The 24670-nt window shown below is 37.3% G+C and overlaps 1 protein-coding gene across 3 annotated transcripts in view; it reads left to right on the forward strand.

The window, feature by feature from the left end:
• RALGPS2 (Ral GEF with PH domain and SH3 binding motif 2) overlaps window positions 1-24670 on the forward strand; it is a 149508-nt gene that overhangs the window by 56077 nt on the left and 68761 nt on the right. For all 3 annotated transcript variants that reach the window (XM_074152716.1, XM_074152715.1, XM_074152714.1), the window contains 3 exons: window positions 9012-9062; window positions 14487-14570; window positions 24243-24332. In XM_074152716.1, the coding sequence (XP_074008817.1) occupies window positions 9012-9062; window positions 14487-14570; window positions 24243-24332 (225 nt within the window). The remainder of the gene's footprint in view (window positions 1-9011; window positions 9063-14486; window positions 14571-24242; window positions 24333-24670) is intronic.

The following is a 24670-nucleotide window of genomic DNA, read 5'->3' on the forward strand; positions in this document are numbered from 1 at the left end:
CTATCTGGTATAATTTTGCTATTTTCTCAGTTACTAAAAGAAAACACCTTTACACTTAGCCTGCTTGCTTTTAAAGTATCTAGTTCTTCATAGCAGATTTTATTTACTGTAAATGGATCTGAAATGTCTTATAGAATTCTGAACAATTGAGCAAAATTGCCAGTAGTCAGTGTTCAGCCCTTTGGCAAGGTTATAATTAATTTCATTTATTTTTCAATGTTTCTGTACGCAGCTGTACTTCTTTGTTAATGTTTGTTTCCTCAGGCAAGTTCGTATGCTTTGCCAGTAGTGCTTGCTTGCTTTGAATGCTGTCTTTTTCTGGTCATCCGTGCTGAAGGTTGTAGAAATAAGTATATTTGCCAAAAGCTTAGGTACCTTGAAGGAAAAGTACCTTTGACCCTTATGCTGGTTTTTATTTTATTGGCCATTTCCTTACTCTTCCTGTTTTTAGTCCTGCCATAAGAGAGAAGTATAAAGTCTTCATCTGGATTTCAGTATTAATGTGAAGGCTGCCAGAGCGATGCAGTATGCCTAAGCTCTTGAGGATACCAACACTGATGAGAATGCAAAACTGTGTTAGTAAGGTTTTCATTATAATAGTGGGTATGTAGCTCTCAGATTGGACATAGATATGCTACCAATTGCTTTTTCAAAGTATGAGAAAACTTCTAGTTTAGTGACAGCGGTCTTGTAAAATGGGTGCAATGCAGACTACTGACATCTGTGACTTAACAAAGGCTGAATTCTATTACCAACTGCAGAATGAATTCTGTTTTCAAAAAAGGTTTTTTTTTTAAGTGGTGAACTGAGGAAATAATTTGTGGGCTAAGTACCAACATTTTGCATTTTGATGAAAATGTGTTGCTGTGTACAGATGGAACAATTACAGTTATGCTGGAGAAAAGAGCAAAAATCTGAAAGATAATTAAGTTTGAGAGATACTGGAAATAAGATTCATGCTAGTGGTTTCAGTACCAATACGAGAGACACAGATGTCTTTTCACTTCCCACCATGTCAGAGACACCATTGTTATTTCAAAACTTGATCTGTTTAGCTGGTTATTGGGTAAGAGACAAGTTGAACTAAAGAAACTATTGCTTCTAATCCTGTATTTTCAAGAAGCTGCTTACCAAGCTAAAGAGAAGCCCAAGTGTAAATATTTTTGGTGATTTTTATTTCCATTTTCTTCCCTTTGGCAGTCATTTAATACTATCCTGAACGCACAGTTGGTCTGCCCTTTCATGTAATGGTCCTTTGTTAGGTCCTGTACTAAATTCCTAGTGAAAGTGCGCCAGCCCTTCAAGAGGCCTGGTTTGAACAGTAATGGAAATTATTATTGTAATATATGTGTAATAGTCCAGTTACGCTCTTGTTACCAACCAGGTGTTTTAAGTTCTTTGTAAGGTTGAAGGACACTTTATATAGGGCCAAGTTATAGCTGAAACAGGTGAGATCTTCAGTAACTGCTGCTGCACCTTACAAAAACAAAGTTTCCAGGAGATGTGTTGAATGCCTGCATGTTTCATAAATTTTTTTGGGGAAAAAAAAAATCTTATTCAATGAGTACGAAGTAGGACACGTTTGTTTTCTGCTAAGGATTTTACAGACAGCTTTCTAACTGTAACTAATAAGGAGACTGTCTCTGTTTTGAATACCTGCTTTTAGGCTGATCACTGCTCACTTCTTTATTGAACAGCTAAAAGCCACAAAACAAGTTGGTGCCAGGATTACCCACTGGTGTCTGGCCCTGCCGATGGAGTCGTTGTGTGTGTACAGGGTAGACACAGTCGCAGTGAATGCTGTCCATTTTTGTTGAAGGGAGAAGTGTGGTTTTGAGTGTACAGGGCACAATTTGTGGGGGAGGGATATGTTAATGGTGCAGTGGCAGCAGAAAGGGGGGGCTGGTGAGACTGAAAGAAAAAAAGAAAATGCTTTGGGGATATGAGCTCCAAATTAAGATGCTGGCGAACCTCAAGTTGAAGAAATATTTATTTTTTGCTTTACAGTAAATTCTTATTCCTTAGACTGCTACTGTTTAATTATTTGACTGTTTATTACTTTTTGACTCACTTTTCCATTTTATACTTCAACTTAGCCATGGTGGTGTAAATATTTGAGGTAGAATTAAGGGAAGCGCAGCTGTATAAATGCATTGCTTCTTTCCCACCTAGTTATCTAAGAAGGATTCTTTATTCTTTGCCCAAGTCTCTGAAAGTGCTATGAAGTAAGTTTGCATTAAGATGTATTTCTTTTCTTTTTGATTCCAGTTAGACTGTGTCAGATGCATGTTGGAAAAAAGAATATTGCTTAATTTGGAAATAATATGCATATTAAGTTTTTTTTTTAAATGTTTAGGTGAAACAAGGAATTTTTCTTAGAGGCGTTCTTATGGCAGTTAAATACCAAGTTATCTGTATTTGAAAAAAGAGCGTGTGTTTTGTAAAGGAAGCAGGTTCTGAGAGTTCTGGAACCGCATCGCTTGTTTAATAAAAGTGCAGAAATAGGTTTTGAGCTGTGGTGGGGTTCAACAAAAACGTTTTTTGCCACTTTGAACAGAACAAAAATAACTTAAACCGGCCTGAGGTTCCCCCCCCAGGAGAACTTTGTCTTGCGCAGGACTCTGGCAGCCAGATTCACAGCCCCCTCTGCAAGTTCCTGCACAGCTACTGGTGTGAGTTGTGCTACGCGGTTCCTGGCAGTAATGTTGGTTTTGGCCTCTCCTGAGGCTGGTTGTCGGTGGATTTAGGGAGTTTGAGGCAAGTCTGTTTGCTGCATCTGAGAGCAGTTTGAATCAAGTTAAGTACTGGGCCCTAGGAGCTTTTGATGAAAAAGGACTTCTGCTTGTATGTGTTCCTGTTACCTTTATTTTAGAGAAGTATGCTCCCAATGAGAGCAAGAAGAAGCAACTTTATTATAGCGTGTGGAGGAACTATTAATGATAAAAGTTCTGGAGCAAACTTTGTGAGAAAACGAGTATCAACACAGGAACTTTAATCCCCCAGTGTTCATTTTGGACTGCAGAATTATTCTCCTACTGATGCAGTGCTTAACAGAGGCTTAGCTATTTTTTTCAGTGAGGAAAATTATTCTGGCAGCCCAGAGAGACAGTGCTAAGCCAAGTTGGAAGGCTTAAATATAATTCCTTCTAAAAATTCAGATTAAGGAGCAATTTATGAAGTGCTGCTTGAACCAACATGGCTTCAAGGAAAACCAGATTATGGCAATATTCTTCAATAACCAAAATGTAGGCATTTTATTTTTTTCGTCTCAGACAGAAACTTAGTTTTTCTTTTCACAGTGAGACTCTCTGTCCAGGAGCTCTGTGGGAAGTGCACTGTCCTCATGGTAGGTACATGGCAAGAAAACTGGTCGCACAGCAAGTAGCCAGACAGTAGGAGTTCATGCTGGAGAAGGTCTAGGGACTAGAAAGGTGGAATTATACTCCAGATCAAATGGGAAATTTCACATAGGGACAGGGAGAAGAGCTTGATGGAGTGGTGTTAACTGCAACTAGAAGGGGTTATGGGGTTTTATGGAAGGAGGGTAGTCCATATGTACTCACAGGGAACAGAGAAGGAATTGTTGAATATTTAAAAATTCACTTCATTGAGCTTCTCCATATTCCTCAAAGAAGCACAATGAGATGTGGGTCTTAATTATCTGGTAAAATTTCTGGCCTGACAACCTCATCCAAGAGAGAGGTGAACATCTTCATCTGTATATGAAGCTGTGTGTTGATAAGTTCAGTATTTTGAAGTACTTGTTAACAGGTCCAACATCTCAACACATGGGAGACCTAAAATATTTTGTTGGGGACTGTCACCAGGTGAGATCTCTCAACTACATGCAAAAGGTGCCACGGCTGTGCAGGGGGATAAAAAGTTATCTTCCAACTACCATTCTGAGATGATCATTCACTTTAAAAAGATCATTTTCTCTTGTAGGGCTCTTCAAGTGATTGAGGATTGGGAAATATATTAGTCGTACATTAAAAACACACCTCTTCTAATAATACTGAGGAATTGTTATCTAGGATCTACGGTAAATGGAAACACAAAACTTCCATTCAGCTCTTTCATTGCTTGAGCAATGAAGATCTTTAATATATGTAAATGAACTCAGTAGGCTTCTGGAAAGGTAGAAAATATCGAGTTTCCCTATCTTTGTGAATTTAAATGGTGAGTAAGAATTAAGTTCAGGGTTTTGTATTGCATATGTGACTTATTTTTTAAGTATATGCAGCTTACAACTCAAAAAACAGAGCTTACAGTTGGCTTGCTTCATGTAACAAATTGATGTGAACACATAGAATTTTTGGTTTGAATATTAAAACGTTAAATCACATTTAGGAGGAGAAGCTATCCAGGAATTTGTATTGGCTGGTTTAAGGAGTTGGAATGAGAAAAGTTAGTGCATTGTATCCCTCTGCAAAAACCAAATCGGTGGCTTGTTTATTGGGGTTTAAATTGCCTGTCATTTGGTCACGGTAGAAGTTACTTTTTTTTGTAAGAATTGAGCAATGGCATCTAACAAATTATTTTCTAAGTTTGGTCATTTCAGGTGCTATTCACTAGAATGCCAGCCTTTGAGTTTGCTTTATTTTTTACTTAGCAGTGAGCAAGAACCCTTAAAATGGTAAAAATTCAGTTAAGTGTTTGACTTATTCATATTTATAAGTTAATGTTTAAAAAAATTTTTGTCAAAGGTATTTTTAAACTATTATGCGAGGTGCACTGCGGTATCTGTAAACCCAAATGGCTTCTTAGCCATCCGCATAGGTATTCAGCTATCAGTTGCTTGCTTCTTTGGAATTGTGAACAATTTTTTAAGTGCTTGGAACTCTTACTGGAAATTACAAGCTCTCCAAGAAAGGAACCTCGATAAGAAGGGATGTTTCTTGAACAAGTGGTAATGTGATACAGTGTTACTGAAGATAGATATTACTTCTAGTGAAAGCAGCAAGATGTGGAAACCAAAGAAGCATGAAAACCAACCCAGCCTCATATCAATGTGATACTAGAAGATGTCCCTTTGTTAAAACTTACTAGGTGGTTTTTTTCACTCCTTCAAGTTGCTTTTTTTTCATATTGTAATGTTCTTAATAGCAATTTAAAATTTTTTAGTTATGAACATTAAACTTGAGCTTTGGCATGTGTGGGGTGTTTTTTTTCCCACTGTTAATATAGCATTCCCTATATAAAATGGATGTGTTTCTTTTAATATGTGAGTTCTGTTACAAAGTTATAATAACTTTGTATATAATATAATATTAATAATATATATTATTATATAATAATATAGTATAATACAGTATAATAATAACTGTCTTTATTTCATAAATAGTGGATATTAGTCCTATCTTGAAGTAATAATTGGTTTAGGAGTCACTACTGAAGAAAGTTGTATTATAATTTAGCGAAGGCAGTTCAGGTTCATTAAGGTTACAAATTCAGGAGGGCTGGGAAGACAGACATCTATTTTTTAAGCATTCTGTCTTCTGTGTGAACAATGAATCTGTTTCCTGGCTCATTTTTATTGTACTGCCCTTTGAATCTTGTTTTGGTGAGGAGGATTTGCAGTGATATGCTAATAACTATTGAAATGCCTGGGTCTCATGTAAGGATGTTTTAATATACTTTATATTCAGATTTTATTGAAGTGCCTATTCTTTTGGTTTCACCTTCCCCACCCCAACCAATTTTGTGATTAATTTCTTTTATTGGGAAGCATAGCAATACACTAATTCAGCCACATTTACCTAAAATAATACATTTCTGAGAAAGCTTGGTATACTTCAGACAAGCAGGAGACTAGAGATGGAGTTCTTTGGCTGGTGTTTCGGGACTGGGTTCTTCACCTCGGAAACCCAAAGGAAGAATTAACTCTTGCTATAATGTGTGGCTGCTTTATGGTCAGGATTGGATCAGGTGAGAGAAATCAATCCATGTTTTCCTTCTGTCCCTGTGTCCCTTGAGTGTTCTCTGCAGGTGAGAAAGTGTAAATGTTTGGTGCTAGTGCCTGCAGAGCCATGGATATGTCATTAGATGATTTACAAAACTGGGATAGATTTGCTTCTTCCTACTGAGTGGGAAGTTAAAAATAGCACACACCCCCAAATATCAGGCAAATTTGTCCTACGCAGTCGTAGAGACTTTCTGTATTTAGGTAAGTGCTGCCCTCATAGGGAAGCCCTTTTCTTAGGCATTCTCAATTTATCGTCTTAAACTTTGAAGATTTAGAAATAAATAAACTTGTGCCTCAGCTCCTTTTAGGATAAGTGTTCTGTGAAAGCATCTTGATTATTAGCTTCAAGTCCATTTCAACTTTAGAAATTAGTTAGTCAGGTTTTCCCTGTCCCCTTCTTAAACATTATGCATTTGGAGAAAAATCTTGTTCCCCCAACTTGTGGGATGTCTTTCCCTGCCCCAGTAAAGACATGCCTTGTCTATTCGTTTCCTCAAAAAAGCCTTATATGTAGGTATCTCAAATAAGAAGGCATACTATTAAATTGTCAAGATGAAGCTGTGGTTGCTTACACAGGTACAGTGTAACATAACCCAGAATGACATCTGTGACATGTTTAGAAGTTTCTAGTGCTCTTCTGTGTGCAGTGTAAAGATCCAGCTGTACGCTTGACCTATAGTGGAGCATTGTCAAGCATGTTGTGGCTTTGGGCAAGGAAGTACTCCTGTCACTGTCCAAGGGTTCTTGTTCTTTAGGAAAAGGTGGGAAATAGCATGAAAAATTACCAGCATTGTCTGTGCATGCATTCAAAATACTTCCAAAGCAAAGTTTTAGTAACCACTGTTGGAATAGTTTGTTTTCTAGGCGTGCTTTTATGAATTTGTCCACTTCCTTTGCTAGGAGTGACTTGTTGCTGGAAGTACTTTTTGTGGCAAGACAAAACTACCCCTCTTGAAAAAAGGCTTTGTGTGAAGATTTCTGCATTTCTGACCTTGATGATCTGAAAAAAATAATGCTGAAAGTCTTTAACTTTAGGAAAAGAAACCATTTTGAGTCCCTCAAGAATAAGCCATTTTTTCATAGGCTTCGTAATAAAAGAATAGAATGGTTTCAGTTAGTAAGGTTGCTTTCAGTTTGAAAGGCATCTTTAGTTTTTGGCAAAAGTTTATTATATATATTTTACTGTAGTTGCTATGGGTGCAAGGGAGTAGAGAAGTTATGTTGAAGGCATAAAGTTGGCATACTATATTCCTGATTTTCTGTTATTACTAATCGCTGCTGCTTAAAACAAATTGGGGGGGAGGGTATGTCTGTCTGCTGTCCTTGACTTAATTTAAAATTTTAAGGTGAAGTATAATTTGTGCTGTCAAGACAGATGCTGCAGCTGATCAGTTGATTGTTAAATCACATTTTAAAATGGTAGTTTAGAGATTAATTTTTAAGTTGGCATTTAACTAGCTTATGGATATTAAGGAATGGCAGGTAGTTGCATGTGGTATGAAGCATATGATTTGTGTCATGTTACAGGACCAAGAATGTCTTGTTTATGTAAAAGGATACAGGATTTTTACAGGATTTATTGTTACAAAGGTGTTCAGACATGTACATTTCTGAGTGTATATTGTCTTACTTGTAGTTGAGTAAGTGGATTTATTAAATTGGTCTGATTTAATGTCACGTTAGCTGAAGACTAGAAAAAAATCTAATATAGCTTTAATTCATCATGGTTTGGAAGAAAGAGCAGCCAACTAAACCAGAGCCCAGGCAAGAAAGTTTGTAAAGTGAAAACTCATGGAAGGCTTGTTACTTTTATGATGTTGTACTGCAGAGTACCAGATGATTGTGTCCAGTGTGTCGGTTACAGAAACTGGGACTGATGTATATTTTTTTTTTATGGTCAAGTTTTATTGCTAGAATTCATACCTAAAAACAGATTTAGAGGTCAAGGAGATCTGCTAAAATGGAGATTTTTTTTGTCTGTGTCAAAACGCATCACTTCTTGTCTCATTAGAGCAGGTATTCTTGTTAGAGCAAGTGCATCACTTTGCACCTGCTTTCTTTCAACTAGAGTATCCTAGTTAAAATTTTCTGCAAGGTTGACTTTATCCGAGAAGCTTTTCTGCTATTCAACAGTGGCATTCAATGGAAATTGTGATTTGGAGAGTCACAAAGCTGTCAATGTGTAGCACAGAGTGTATAAATGGGGGAACCACTGTTTTCAAGGCAATGGGGATAAAGCAATGCAGCTTACAGCTGAGGAAACCGCACAAGGTGTCTGTATTCATTGTTAAAAGGGTATTTGCAGTATGTAACTCGGATGGCACTGGTATTTTTGGCTCTCTCCATACTCTTTGAAAGAGGAGGTGGTCTCTAGCTTTTGGATAGAAAGCAATCCTAAATTGTATGCTTAAAATAAGGCTCTGTGAATATGTTTCAAAATGCGAAACCTGGTCTTTGACTCCGAGTTCTCCTTTACCCCTTTCAAAGCTAAATGGACATCCCAGAATGAAGATGTATTTACTGATTCTGACTTGCTGGAAATGAGATGGCTGTATTTAATTTGAAATGTTGCTATGCAACTGAACAATTCCTTAGCTTAATTATTCATATATCGTCCAAGTATTGATTGAAGAATTTTAGGGATTTTTCAATAGAAGTGGGTAACACCTAGACTTAAGATTCAGAGTTTGAAGAGAAACTGTCCTGGAGCAGCTAAAGTTAGTTCATTGTATTCTTGGATAGCTTCTTATATTATGTTTCTGAGTTCAAGATCTGACTTGCATATGTAACTGCAGGATTATGCTCCAGGGAATAATTTTTCATAATCTGTTTATTTTATTAAATGTAAAGTTTGGAGCACTTTATTCTCTGGTTTTGCAGGACGGCTCTGTGGTAGGAGCTGAAACCTCTGAAATTAGCTACAAAATGAAAGTCAAATAATAAAAGGAAACGTAATAAGTCTGTTCTTATGCAGCGCAGCAACTTAATGTAATGCAAAGTTAATATTGAGCTCAGCTTATGATATTTTTTATTTTTTTTATTTCAGGGTCAGATAACACTAATGGATGTCCCTGTATTTAAAGCAATTCAACCAGAAGTAAGTAATTAATTGGTTTTGGTCTCAAATATAAATGAAAAAAAGTTTTGCCAATGTATAAATTCTAGAATTGCAAAGTGTAAGTATGTCAATAAATCTTAATTTTTGTCCCAGTTCATATAGCTCTGAAGCAGATGGTTTTATAACACAAAAATATCTGGAGCTAATTGTTTGTTTGGGGAATGAAGTATTGGTGTTTAGATATGTTCAGCTAGTGCTAGAGATGAAGTATCTAGGTCTCAATGTTTCTGGATGATAAACACCTTGATTTGACTATTCTGATCATAATGTTTTAGGTTTCAGCTCCTGATACCTTATGCAATACCTCATCCTGTCCTGTGTTTCCCTAACAGCTTCATATCTTTTTTTGGAAAAAGAAAAATGGCTGTAACAGCATCTTGTATACAAGATGAGTGTGATCTGTGGATATATTCATGATTTGTATTCTCTGTTTTGTTTTTATATAATGCCATATTCCTTTGTCGTTGCAGCCTGACATGAACCGATGTTTTCAGAATCTTCACAGTGATTATAAAAAGTGATGAATTTGTTTATCATTATTTCTGTACAATTAGTATTTCCCTATGGGCATTGTTTTGCAGTTTTGAAGGTTTATTTTTTCAGTTTACTCTCCACCTTATCTGTAGGGTGGAAGTCTTTTCAGCTCATCAGTCACCTTTAAGACTATCATAAGCTATTTCATTGGTAGCAGGCTTTTGTCACGTCACTCGTGTGCCACACTGAAGAATATTTTGCTTCAAGTGGAAAAACCTGCTGAATCTCCTGGTTGTGACTATTGATTCCATCATTTGTGTACCCACAAATATTTTAAAGGCTTTCTTTTGAACTGTACTTGAAAACATAGTCATGATTTAACTTTAATGATTTCAGCAAGCTATTTCCCAACCCATGTGGTTTTGTGTAAGTTTTTTGGTTGATTTTGGGTTTTTTGTTTTGTTTTTGTTTTTTAATCCTTCAAAGAGCCTCCCATTTGATCTTTCTGGCTCTTTTTTCTGGGCATCCTTGGAGTCTTTTTGATTGACAGAATATGTTTATCCTGATCTTCTAATACAATATGTTTGATTTTTCTTTTTTTTAAAGCTCTTTCCCAAAACTATTAAAGCATTTTACCCTTTTATCTGATTCTTTCAAATTGTTTCCTCGTGTGTGTTTGTGTACTACTTTTTCTAATGTTAAGCATTAGTGCTACGTAGGGTTCGAGTGGAAGTTGAATAAGCTTTTATGCAGTGCCTCATCTCTAGTTACACTGAGCTTCAAAGGACTGGATATTAGAAAATCAAAACACCAATTTAACTAGTGAAGACTTCTTAATGATGTGCTGATAAAGAAATTCCACTGCTTGAGCTTGATGGTAGTTTATTCTTCCCAATCTGCTTCCAGCACTGCACAGGATGAGCAGTCAGTTGTGTAACAGCCACAAGGAAGCCAATGAGTAACACCTAGTGACCATGATCCAATACTCCACACCTCCTAATTTGTTGCTTCTTTAACGCTGCCTCCTGTATCTCAGATTATGTTGTGTGAGCAGACCTACAGAAAGTCTCCGGGAATTGAGAAGAAATGTCAAGAAAGCACATTTAATTTGCTGGTTGCTCTAACTCATTATTGTAAACCGTAAAAGGAAAAAGCAGTATAAAATTGAGCTTACCTAAAAGAAAAACTGTGGGAGAGTAGGTGAATATATATAGAAGGTAATTCCTTTAAAGAAATCTGTATGTAGAGCATAAGAAAAATTCACGTTACTTCCTGTTTCGTGCTTAGGAAAAATCAGACTGGGAGCTTAGTATAGCCCACAGAACTCAGGATTAAGGTACCGTGGATCACTTTACATTTACGGTGAGGCAGAAGCATGAACTTGAACAGTTACCATGTCTTAGACAGTTTATAGATCCTCTCCCTAAGCTTTAAGCAGACTGTAGCACTCCAAGTGATACTGGAAACCACCTTTCTTCATTATTAAAAATGCCTGCAAGTTACTTCTGAGAAAACAAAGTAGAAGGAATTACTGTTGCTTTGTTAATTAATAATTAGGGGGTACAGTATAAGAAATGAAGATAATAACACACTCTACTACATAAACTTCTGTCTATATGAAAGAAGCCAATGAGCTTTTTCGTTTCTGCGAAACAAAAAAAGGTTGAAGTTCCCCAAGTCAATTGTAAGTTTTCCATCTATTGCCCATGAATGACAAGGGGTGTGTTGCTTTTTTGTTTTCTTTTTGCTGTAGTAGTTGTGGCTTTCTAGAGAGCGGTAACTGTTAAAGCAAAAAGGTGGTCATAGGCTTGCTCATTTGTGCTGCTGGTAGCTCTGTTAACATTAACTAACTGCCAGATGTCCCGTTGCAGAATGCATTAGCTTGCTTTTATTGGAAAATCTGATTACTTATTTTACATATTTTAATACATTCTCTAAAATTATTTACCCATATGTATTCACATTGAAAATCTTTACTTGGTTATTGCCTTTAACTTCATCCCCTCTGCTTCACTAGGCTAGGCAGTGGAAAAAAAAAAAAAAAACAACTTGCATATTGAATATTCATCTCTACTTGTTCTGAAGCTGTATAATGGTTCCACTATTAATCCTTGCTTTTTTAATCCTTTTAATAGGATTTTTTTAATCCTCCTATTTTTGAAACTTTTGTTTTGACCCATATGTAAAGACTTTAATGAGAAGCACAGTCTTTCCTTCTGCAATGTAGTACAGGTTATAATTTAAGTGTTCCTGTAGTATTTTGTTAAGGAGAATAAAATTCTATAGATTCGAAAAGGAATGTAAACCAAAATGAATTATGAAGAAAGTTTAGCTTTTGTATTCTTGATTTTAAATCTTTGTCTTGCACCTCATTTTAAATAAATTACACAAAATAAGAAATTGGTAGTTGTAGTAATGTAGCTCCTGTGCTTCAGTTGACTGGCAGACTAAGGAAATAATCCTTGTGAATACTTCAGGTTTAAAACTCATGGCAGAAAAAAAGCAGTTTTAGAGGAAGATCAAAGAAACATATCGCAATTGGGGTGATGGTATACAAGGCACCATCTCTTTATTAGCGAAGTAGTGAGTATTCTTATAGAAGTATAAGAATGGTTTCTGAATTCCAATTCAGCAAGTTAATGTGCTTTATTGCAGTAGTGTGTGTGGAGTCGGGTCTGTGCTCTAAACAGCGGTGTAGACGTTGGCTTAAGGTGTTGAAGAATCTGAACTGATAGCACAGGTCCTGAGAGCCTGCGTAACTGTGCCTTGGCACCTCTGTGAAAGGATTTTTGATGTGTACTTTTCCAGTCAGGAGCTTTGCAGTATCGAGTGCTGTGTAGTTTCACTGGAGAACATAGAGCTGAAGGATTCTCAAATTTGTTGCTGCTAGCAGTTATCAGGATTGCTTTGTCTGTTACTTCTGCTTCTGTGCTGAGCTTCAAGTGTGTATAGGAGATGATGTGCTTTTGGCCCTGACGTTTTAGTTGGGACCCCACATACTCTGGAACCATCTCGATTCCATACCTATCTTCTCTGTACTGCACCTGTATATTTTCAAATTATCTTAACCCTAAATCTGTTATGTTGTAATTTTGTGCTCTGTCTCCAGTTGACAACAACTTCTGCCTCCTACCTTCTGTAGTCCGAGTGCATTATCTTTCCCCTCCGGCTTTTTCCCTGGAGTGCAGCACAAAGGAATTCCAGCCACTCCAGGCAGTAAGTCGGCTTCATGGGGGGCCCGACTTAGATGCCTCTATGCAAAAACACATACCATGGGGAATAACCAAGAGGAGCTAGAGATGTGTGCATGCCTGCGGGGCTATGATCTTATTGCCATCGCAGAGGCGTGGTAGGATGGCTCCTATGACTGGAGTGTTGGAATGGAAGGATACAGGCTCTTTAGGAAAGACAGGCAAGGGAGACAAGGAAGGGGTGTTGCCCTCTATGTCAGTGACCAGCTGGAGTGCATGGACCTCTGCCTGGATACGGAAGAGGAGCTGACCGGGAGCTTATGGGTCAGGAATAAAGGGAGGGCAGGGACAGGTGATGTTACAGTGGGGATCTGCTGCAGGCCACCCAATGAGGAAGACTGCGTACATGAGGCCCTTTATAGACAGCTAGGAGCAGCCTCGCGTTCGCAAGCCTCGGCTGTCATGGGGGACTTCAGCTGCCTAATATCTGTTGGAGGGGCATCACAGCAGGGTATAAGCAATCCAGAAGGTTCCTGGAATGCGTTGATGATAAATTCCTTCTCCAAGTGATACAGGAGCCAACAAGGAGAGGTGCTATGCTGGACATGAATCATCTTATCTCTGTTATATGGTGGCTGGACATACAGTGTGATACTGGTTTCAGTAGGTAGTTCTCAAGATGGTGATAAAATTGAGAGTGTTTCAGAGTGGAAGACATGGAAAGAAAGCATTAATAAATAAAAATGAAAGGCTGTACTTTGCTCTTATGCCACTTTAATAATTAAGCTGTCTCTGTATTGATTATTTTTCTTGATAGAACTGTGGACTAGGTTGTGTTGTATGCTGTATATATTTGCGTCTGTTCTGTATGCTGTTGTATATGAATAGAAGAGCTCGTTGGTACACTTAGTTTTTTATAATTTTGACTAAAACTGCTTTATTGAAATAAAGTGGTAGTAAATACCAAGGAAGATAATGTAGTTGCCCAACTGCTTACAGTTTTACAGACAAGTAAGTGGCATTGTAACTTTATAACTACAAAGTAATACTTTTTCAGGCTTTAGAAGTAATTTGTTAGATTGTTGAGGTCTACAGTTTTTAGGGGAACTTAAGTACAGGAACTACATGATTATTTTTTATTTTTTTTTAAATTTTTCAAGCTCCCTTTTACTCCACCAAACGATTTGTCAAAGTGCTGAGTGCCAAAATAAAATTGGTCCCTTTGGAAAGGAAAACTGGAAATAGTGTTTCTTTTATTGTTGCTGCAACAGATGACAATTTCGATATTTCTTTAATGCAACATACCAAGTTAAAATAATGGGACATGTCTAGATTGAGTTAATAAGGTGTATCTTCTCAGTAGACAAAAGTATGCTGCTATCCCTATCTGACATTCACATTTAAAGCAGGATTTCTGGGGTAACAATATGGATCTTGAATTGTTTGACTGGGTTCTAATAAGAACTGAATTTTTTTTAAAAAAAGTCCCCAGTTCAACAAAAGATTAGTTGTAAAAATCTAATAATTAAAAAAAAATCAGAAATAACAATTGTGGAATCTCAATTTACACAAGAAATCAGAAAAAGTGTAACTATATCTTTATTGTTTTAATGTATTATTGTGCTGTTAAGTTATTTTGAGACTTCTAAGATTTTTCTCTCTATATGCTCTGGGCTCTGGACATGTGTTATGCACTAATTTAAAAAAAAAAAATGAATTTTCATTCTTGTTCTATCAGGAGCTGGCAAGCTGTGGCTGGAACAAGAAAGAGAAATACAGTTCTGCACCAAATGCTGTTGCTTTCACCAGAAGATTCAACCACGTGAGTTATTTTTTTTCCAGTGTCATTGCATATACATATTTAAAAAGTCTGGGGAATTAAGTGTTCTGGCACATCACTTTTGTTCCTGCTCACAGACCATTACTTGAAAACTTAAAGTATCTGCTATAAGGAGTTCCTCAGCTTCAGGATGTATGGAAAGACCAAAACAGTACTGAAGAAATAGCTCCTGTTTTTTTTTAAAATAGCAGTTATTGATGAAACAGGAAAATATTAAGTGATTTTTTTTTTAATTTTTTTTTTTAATTCCCCCCCCAGAGTGCTGGCTATCCTTTATTTAAAGACTGAACCATCATTACAGGTTAAAGGCTTATTGCCATAGAGCATTTCTGGAGTAGTAATTAGATGTAGTTTCTTTCTGTGTTAGTTGAGTGTCTTTTGCTCCTCATAGATGTGTTTGTCCCTAGAAATAAGAGCCTTTTGTTGGTATGGTTATCTTTTAAGGTCATTCTGGGCAAAATTAAAAAATTCTAAACAATTTTACTGTGCAAAACTGGTTATTTGGCTCTCTACTTGGCATAACTTTTCAGGAGGTGTATTTGAGATTTATGGCTTTCTTACTTAAAAATTTCTCTGTGTAAAAGAGAAACTTTTAAAATAAGATCAGAATTCTAGCTTTTTCCACTATTAAAGCTGCAGGACTCCAGCTATGTAGTTAACTAACCAAGTCTCAAAACCGTGCTGTCTTTTTTATGTAATGCCATATTTTGTATTTCAGATGAAGTAATTCTGTGACTCTCATCTCTTCTCTTGTAAATGTTTAATAATGTCTCAAACTTAAAAGCTCTATTCCAGACCTATCTTCTGTGCCCAGTCTCAGATCTACAGACATCTTTGTGAATCATCTACCAAACCTCTAACCTTTGCAGGTGTTTTTTTTTTCCTGTCAATTGTTGTGTACTTTCTCACTTCCCATTATTGCTCACATTTAGAATATGACCAAATTCTGTTAATTCTCATCAACAACACTTAAAATGTTTAACCTTCTAATGATTGAAATGCTTGTCTGGCCATGGGTTTTGGACACTTGCCTGATTCTCCTTTTGACTGAAGAGAAAATGTTACACCCCAGACTCCTTGTGACCGTGCCATCTGTTGAAATCTGGAGATTTGTGGGTTGGGGTTTTGGGTTTGTTTTTTGATTTGTGTATGTGGGTGTTGGGGTGTTTTTTGCATTTAGCTGAAATTTTCTTGATCTAGCTTTTGAGGTTGCTGCTTTATAGGATTGCATATGCAGCCTGAGGCTACTTCCACAGTAAGACTTTTTACACTGCCCTCACTGATACGCCAGTGATCCCAACATTTGCTGTCTTGTTTATTCATGTGAGTTATCTCTTCAAAGAAACATTTTGTTTTGCTAAATATTCTGAAATGTTTTTGTATTAAGGGCCATGTTAGGCAGTGTACTTCATCAAGGACCTTGCGTCTCACTTATTGTTGTATAATGTACTAAAGAACCGCAGGAATTGACCAAACAGAAGGTTTTCAGGCATATTAAAGACATGGTAAAATATGCTTAGTAGCAAGAAGGAAAGAGGGGAAACCTTATCGTGGGAGTAGGCAGTCAGTTGTCTGCAAACTGACAGTTTGTCATTACAGAACTGCTGTTTAAAAATATTTAACCTGTAAAACATCCTAAGGACAAGAGGAAAGGAAGGTTTGCCTTGTACAGCTTACTTTAAAAGTAGTTGTTAAAGATCTTAAATGTCTCTGAAATGCTAACTCTGTTGTTAAGTAGTGGTTAGAAAAATTCTAAATACAGTATTTTTAGATTAACATATAGGAGTTCCATCGTGCCAGCAAAATCCCATTAGTTTATTATTGTAATCCCATCTTAGTCATCCTAATGACTTTTTGGTTGTGTGACCGTTTTAACTTTTTTAGAGGAAGTTTTTGTATTTACTCTGTGGAACATTTGTCAAATCTGTTCACTGGATTATTAATTAATGGGTGATATTCTTGTTTTGTAAAAATCCATATGGAACTGGCTATATCATAGAATGGTTAGAGTTGGAAGGGACCCTAAAGATCATCTAGTTCCAACCCTCCTGCCATGGGCAGGGACACCTCCCACTAGAGCAGGTTGCTCAAAGCCCCATCCAGCCTGGCCTTGAACACTTCCAGGGATGGGGCATCCACAACTTCCCTGGGCAACCTGTTCCAGTGCCTCACCACCCTCACAGTAAAGAATTTCCTCCTAATGTCTAATCTAAATCTCTCCTCTTCCAATTTAAAGCTGTTACCCCTTGTCCTGTCACTACACTTCCTGACAAAGAGTCCCCCTCCGGCTCTCCTGTAGGCTCCCTTTAGATGTTGGAAGGCTGCTATGAAGTCTCCCTGGGGCCTTCTCTTCTCCAGGCTGAACAACCTCAGCTCTCAGCCTGTCTTCATAGGGGAGGTGCTCCATCCTTCTGGATACAACAAAGGCAATAAGGAGAATAAGATGTTAGAAATACTTGCCTTTTAGTAATACGTTTCTTCATAATAGTTGTTCTTCGTAATAGTCCTGTTTCCCTGGAGTTGCTAGCTGCTAAAGGGAGCCTTATGTATTTTCATTACCCCAGCCTACATGTTAGGTGGTTGTTGATAGTCACTGGCTATTCCATCTGTATTAATTTCTGTCTTCTTCTATGCTTCATTTGATTCAAAGAACTGTTATTTTTGGTTGAAAGACAGGTCAATATGAAAGAAACTGTAAAACTACATGCCTCTTAAAGGTCTGTAGTGTCTTTGAGTGTGTTCTGTATGTTTCAACGGACTAAAAGATGTATGTTGCTGTTTATTTTTTTTTTTTTCATTGTGGTAAAGGACAACCTTGCATAAAATGCAGCACTGACTGGCTTTCAGCAGTTTTCTATAGAATTTCTTGTACTGTGTCCCTCCCCCCTCCCTTCCCTTTGGCTTTGCGTCTGAAGGCCTCGCTAGAAATGATGCACTCAAAGGGACTAAGTCTTATTTATGAACCCTCCCTTTCTGTAGCTTATTTTTGGGGAACACTAGAAGATCAATAAACATGCAAACAGAATATAATGGCTTTAAGATTGATGTCGTTACAGACAGTCTATGGTTCTCTTTGAACGTTGTTGTGTAGATATTCCATATAGTGGTAGGTACACAAATATCGCTATATACTTCCTTTGCGTAAGGTTTAGGTTTGTAATTAAGCCTCACTTCACTTGTGTGCTTTCTCTACAGCCATAATAGTGGGATGTTGGCCTCTGTCAGCTGACAGCTTCCTTCACTGAGAATATCTTTGCTAATGATTTCTTAAGAGCCTTCCTAATATCTTGAAAAATTTGTTTTCTGTTGCCTTTAAGCTCCAGCAAAAACTTATCTGTCTGATAGGATCTTCCCCTGGCTTTCATTTCCCTACTGGGTTTCAGGCGTTGCATTGGCTGCTACAGAAGATTCCCTTTCTTTGTTGCCTGTTACTGCTTGTTTTAATTTCTAAAAGAAATACATTGCCAATAATCTGAATTGTCCTTGAGACACCCCTGAAACAAGAACAGTGGCGAAATCTAGAGTGTGTCTTTGCTATGTTAGTGAGTTTTGTGGAGTCACCACTGTAATCAAGACAGGCCAGTTTGAAACTCTATTCCATTGATTATCTCTGAAGAAATGAAAAAAGGGCTTTTTTAACGGGCAGATGGTAAGTTCTTGGAGCCATTGCAATTCACCATTAAATCACCTGGAACAGGACAAGTCACTTCTCTTTGTTTTTCACCTTGTCAGCACCATCACAGTCAGATGTTGTGGTGCTTGGGCTGTCTCTTGGACTGTATTTAAAGCCAAAAGATTTGAAGGGATTTCTAAGTTGTCTTTCCTATTTCTTTTTTTTTTGTTTGTTTCTGCTTTCTTTACATTTGAAAAACACTGATATAGGAGTTGTAATAGCCTGTAGGAGAAACTCTGCCTTGAAGAGTCAAAGAATAGGTAATAAAGAGGAAACAAGTCCAGCTATTTAACATCTGCTCAGATGCTGGATTTGTTTGCCTCTAACCATTTTTTGGGGGGAAACTGCTGCATGCAGCTTCGGTGACTGAGGGACATACCATTTGTAAGAAGGTCTTCCAAGAAGTTTGCATCAGCCTTTATTCTGGCAGCAAGGAAAGTGATCAGTCTTACCTTCAAAGTATAGAGGAACAGGAGAGGGGAAGGAAAAGGGTAAGTATTCTTTCAATTGCACGTTCCTATTTGTGTTAGTACCTCAACTTGTGACCTACTGAGACAGTACTGCAGCTTACTTTTGATGTGGTGTGGGCCTGTGGTTCCAAATGCGTCATTGCGGAGGACTCTTTCATTCCAATAGTAATGTCATATTTAGATTCACCATCCTTTCAGGAGCAGTGAAACTCAAGAATTCCTATGGGATAGACAGTGGCAGCTGGGAGTAAGAAGGCATGGTGGAGTAAGCAACTTTCATCTTGTCTGATTTTCCTCTCAGTGTTCAGTTCTACCCCAGGTGCTTGCTCATCAGGGTGTAGTTCCTGTTGGGCACCTGCCCCACTTACCTGGGGGTTTCTAATGCTTAGACCTGAAATAAGTAATCAGGAAAATCATTGCAACTTTTGGCTTTATTGGACATGAATACATTTCATCAAACTTTTGGTAACCTTTGAAATTTCACTGGGTTTAAATTATGCATTATGCATCTGTCTCTTTTCTTTTTACCCCAACTTGCCAAAAGAAAACCATGAACAGCTCTCACTTTGTAAGTAAAGAGAATATTAAATCACTAACAGCTGCTACTCAGCAAATTGATCTGCTGATAGCGTTTTGGAAACAGTAATGATTATGTGCAGTTGATTGCAGTCCACTGAGAATGAAGTAGTGTATTTCCAGCATTAGTTATGTGATAATTATATGTGGTGCCTGTAAAAACAGATCGAGTTCAGGGAAGAGAAATCAGTTGAATCATTCTGTGCCAGGATTCTTTTATTCTTGAAGAATATATTCCTACGTGGTACTTCATAGACCTACACATCTACTATTAAGTGTTGGGTTTAAGTATGTAATTTCTTTATATATTTTTTTAAAACTCTGATCTCTGCCTTTTTTCAATTTTCTGAAAGTTGTATACTTGCATACTACTGTTGTAACTGGTAAGCTTGTCAGTGTGCAAAATTGTCATTTTTGCTTCCTTACTAAACCATTGTTCTCTACCTTTGAAAATAAGCATCTGTCATAAATTTAAAACGGATGAGGATTGTATTTTTTTTGAAGATTGCTGTTAGGAATTGATAAGAAAACATTTCATAGTTTATGTAAAGGCAACTTTCTCTGCTGCTTATTAGGTTATCGTTATTAAAAACTTTTCTTGAGTTTTTTTATTTAAATGTGGATGGAAACTGTGCTGCCAGCGAGCTTAAAGCATTAGAGAAACTTGTCAACTAGATTCAATACATTGGAACAATTTTAAAGCAAAAGATCCCACTTGAAAAAGGCAAGTTTTATGTTTTACTAACTCTGTGAAGCTCTGGTGTTGTGATTTTGGTTTCTTTTTTTTTAACCAATTGCAAACATCATGGAGGAGGAGGAGGAATTTGTCTTGAATATTGTAGTGTTGCTGAGTTGCATTGAAGTGTGATAGTGAAATTTTAGTAGGGGTATCAGAAACTAAAAAATGGGGTGGGGAAGAGGTTAGTGTGCTTCCTTTGGAAACAAAACAAAAAAAACCCAGGGATTCTACCTTAGCTGTAATGATGTAAGGTCAGTACTGTCTGTTTTACATTACATGCTTTTTCTGTAGCATATCAGAATGTTTTCAACAAATATTTGGAAGAGTGATCCAGAAACTCTGTTAAAGAGAGTGTCTCGGATTTGCTTGTCTACTCATTAGCACAGAAAGGACAATTAGTTTTGGAGCCAACAACTGTGAACTTAAAAGTACCAATATAACAAAATTACTGTTTCAGATAAGGCAAACATGGGATTAAGCTGCGATTCAGGAAAAGATACGTTCAAAAGTTAGGCATATTTTTTTGGTTACTACTACTGACCTTAGTAGGGAAGAATATAAATACACAAATGTATGTCAAGAGTTAAATGCTGTTTTAACTGGTATCAAAGGCATTGGTGCCCAAAGGCTGGGATTCGTCTAACTGATTGGTATTGGTGGGACAGTGTGAAAAATAATAACATTTAAATGCAGTGAGAGAGGACTTGAAGCAAAATAACCACAAAATATGTATGGAGCAAATACATATGATTTACATGAAGAACAAGCCTGGATGAAATAAAAAAGCGGCCTATTGAAACAAAAGGGTTTATTTAAATTTTTTATTTTTCAATATTTTGAATACATTAGATTATGGTACTGTCTAAAGGTACCAGTGGATAGACAAGACCAGCTAAAACCCAATGTCAATGCCAGTAAAAACAAATCAAAGAGGAGTGGAGGTGGTTGGAGTGGAAATAGTTAAGTGAATTTAATTCTCTATCTCCTGCTTACCCTGTCACTGCAGGGACTGGATGGCTCTTAAGCTTCGAAGAAACTTCTGCATTTTCTTCTGGTTTGTTTTTCCTGCAAGGGCTTGGAAGTGTTGAGACTGGGTCTGGCTGGGACTGGGATGGAAACCAGGCTTCCTTGAGTAAACAAGAGTGCTTGTGCGGCACAGGGCTTATGTCACTGTGATACTAATGAACTTCCATAGAAGTCAGGGCCAACATAGTAAATTGGTGGTTTTTTCATCCTTATGAAAATGATTGAGCATTGCTCTGTATTTTGAGCAAGTGTTTCATAGTCTGGCCTACCACAAGCAGTTTACTGTTACATCAACGCTCTGTTAAATTGAGACTGATGAGATTTGGGATTTTAAGGCATAGCAATATGTGTCTTGTCTCTACCTGATTCTTTATGATATGAAAATCTGTTAAAATTTTAAATTCCCTTGATCTTCAAAGGGAAAGCAGCTCCTTAGAAACTCATTCATCAGTCAAGGGAAAAGTTGGTTTTCTCAAGCTGTGTAACTATGGCAGAACGTCTAACCGAGGTTTTTTTTGACAATATGTCTAATACTTTAGTATTTATATATTCAGTACTGTATGTATTTTATAGTAATGCTGTTTGCACAGAACCGTTTTTTATATTTGTCAGGGTAACACAGTTTATCTGGAGATACTTTGTTTAAAAAAAAAGAAAAGAAAGGAAAAAGAAAACTGAGCCCTGTGGCTAATTCTTTCCTGGCTAATACAGCCTTACATAAACAGACCAAGGGAAAGCAGTTGTTATGTAAGATGTTTGTGGGTTTTTTGTTGGTTTTTTTGTAATTCTTCCATTTTCTGGTTCCAAAGAGCTGTTGTGTTTCAACATCCCAGTTCTCATCAGGACATAGTAACTTCACTGAAAATGTAATAATTTTGGAGGTGCAGATCTTCTCGTGCTATTCTATATAAAGAGCTGTCATACTGTACAAAGTAGAACTGGTTAAATAAGATATTTCATTTTTTAATTGAAAATTTGGGCGGGAACCTGAATATATATGCAACGTTAGTTTACAAGAAGTAGTTTAGCATCACTTTTAAAAATCAAAGCAGCATGACAGGTTGAAAGATGCTTATGTATGAGAGCATACATTTCATACACTGCTGTCAGTAGTTTTGTAAACAGCAGTCATGCTCTGTCTTGCTAATTGTTTGTTTTTTCCTAACTTGTAGTGAATATATGCATAAAAGTTACAGTATTTGTTACCATTTGCTAATTCTTTGCTACTGTTTTATTACGGTTATGAAGACGTTTATTTTCACGGAATCATGGAATTGTTGGAGTTGGAAGGGACCTCTAGAGATCATCTAGTCCAACTCCCCTGCCAAAGCAGGGTTGCCCAGAGCACATTACTCAGGACTGCATCTAGGCAGGTCTTGAAAATCTCCAGAGAAGGGGACTCCACCACCTCCCTTGGCAGCCTGTTCCAGGGCTCTGTCACCCTCATCGTAATGAAGTTTTTCCTCATATTTGAATGGAACCTCCTATGTTCCAGCTTGTGCCCGTTGCCCCTCGTCCTGTCACTGGGAACCACTGAAAAGAGTCTGACTCCATCCTCCCTCAAACCACCCTTTAGATACTTATAAGCATTAATAAGGTCTCCTCTCAGCCTTCTCTTCTCCAGTCTAAAGAGTCCTAACTCTTTGAGCCTTTCTTCATAAGGGAGATGATCCAATCCCATAATCATCTTTGTTGCCCTACGCTGGACTCTTTCGAGTAGTTCCCTGTCTCTCTTGAACTGGGGAGGCCAGAACTGGACAGTATTCCAGTTGTGGCCTCACCAGTGCAGAGTAGAGGGGGAGAATGACCTCCCTCGACCTACTGGCCACACACTTTCCTATGCAGCCCAGGATCCCATTGGCCCTTTTGGCGACAAGGGCACACTGCTGGCTCATGGATAGTTTACTATCCACCAGGACCCCCAGATCCTTTTTCTCAGTAGTGCTTTCCAGCAGGTCCATCCCTAACCTATATTTTCAATCATTCTTCTTTGTGCTAAAATATATGAGGGCAGAGGGTGTGGGAGGAGAAAGGATTAGAATTTAGACATGTTAATAAAGCATTTTCGAAGTATAGCTTTTATGAGGCATTCATGTAACTACGAAACACAGCAAACATCCTTCATACTGTACTGAATGTAATGGCGATTTTTATACAACATGGAAGTTATTCCTATAAAACTTAACAGATAAGTATGGTAGCATGCTGTGTATTAGCAGTTAATTTGTGTAGCCAGCAATAAGAATACAAACTATAAACTCTAGGTTATAGCAGAGGCTTCCTACCTTATGTTCCAATTTTTTTTTAGGTGATACTGGTCTGATGATTATTTTTATTTGGAGGTGTTGAGAGTTTGGAAATGTCAGTGAACTGTAGTTGAAGCTGTTAAGCTCATCTGAGAGTTGGGTAGTGCAGCTTTGAAGCTATGGAAAAGCAAAATCAAAGGATATAACTTAATTTCAGTTTTTGTATTCCTTCATTTTGTAGACTCTTAATAAAATTTCATCATGATTTTATTTTCGTGGAAGAGCATTGTTTGAAGTTTGAGAGTCTTGCCACTTGCTTTGGGTCTGTGAGATCTCATCTTCAAACTCAGCCTGAAAGCGAGTCTGTTTGCGTAGATCGTACATAACTGATTCTGCTGAGGTTTTTTTTTGAGATGTACTGGCAGCAGAAGGGTTTTCCTCATTAGAAAAACAGATCCCAATGTCTTTGTACGCAACTAACTGATGTGACAGATTTTACAAAGACAAGTTCTAGTCACCCACACACTTTCTGAGAAAAGCAGGCACCAGAACGTGTACTCTCCAGCAAAATAATGGAGTGCGTGGCTACCAGTTATGGAAGATAAGAGATTAAATTCTAAACATTAGTTGGATTTATTCATTTGATTTAAGCAACTGCTTGACCATGTAATGGTGGAAGGTATCTTGGGTAAGAATGAGCAGAAAAACAGAGCAAAACACTTTGAAGAAATTTTTTATTAGTATCTGGGATATATTGGTAGGGATTTTATAGTAGAAGCATTTGCATCTTCTAGTATATATTCGGCTTTATAGATGGAGATTGAATGCTTGTGAGACTTCTAATGTATTACTTATGAAATAAAAATATTAAAAGTGTAATGTTGAAGCTCTGTATTTTAAAAAGGCAAATTTTCTTCTTTCTAGGTAAGCTTCTGGGTTGTTAGAGAGATTCTGCATGCACAGACTTTAAAAATAAGAGCTGAGGTTTTGAGCCACTATATTAAAACTGCAAAGGTAAGAATTTGGATTGGGGGGTGTGTTTGGGATTCACCATGATGAAAGTTCTTATACTTAAGTTGGTCAGTTCAAAAATACACATGGGTAAATATTTATCTGATACCTGATTTAGCTGTGGTTGTATCTGTTGACATGAATAGCTGTTTGACTTGTGCCTGTAACAAAGTTGTCAGAAATAGTGACAGGCCAAAGTTCTAAAATGGGAGCCTTTGTTTACAAAAAATAGTTTAACTAAGGAAATGCAAAGATGCCTTATTTCAAATATTTTTATTAAATAATAGAATTGACTGGATGTGTCCTCTAAAAACCAAAATGCTATGTGTAGAATCGGTTCA

This window comes from Numenius arquata, chromosome 8, assembly GCF_964106895.1.
Source record: "Numenius arquata chromosome 8, bNumArq3.hap1.1, whole genome shotgun sequence".
Lineage (NCBI taxonomy): Eukaryota > Metazoa > Chordata > Aves > Charadriiformes > Scolopacidae > Numenius > Numenius arquata.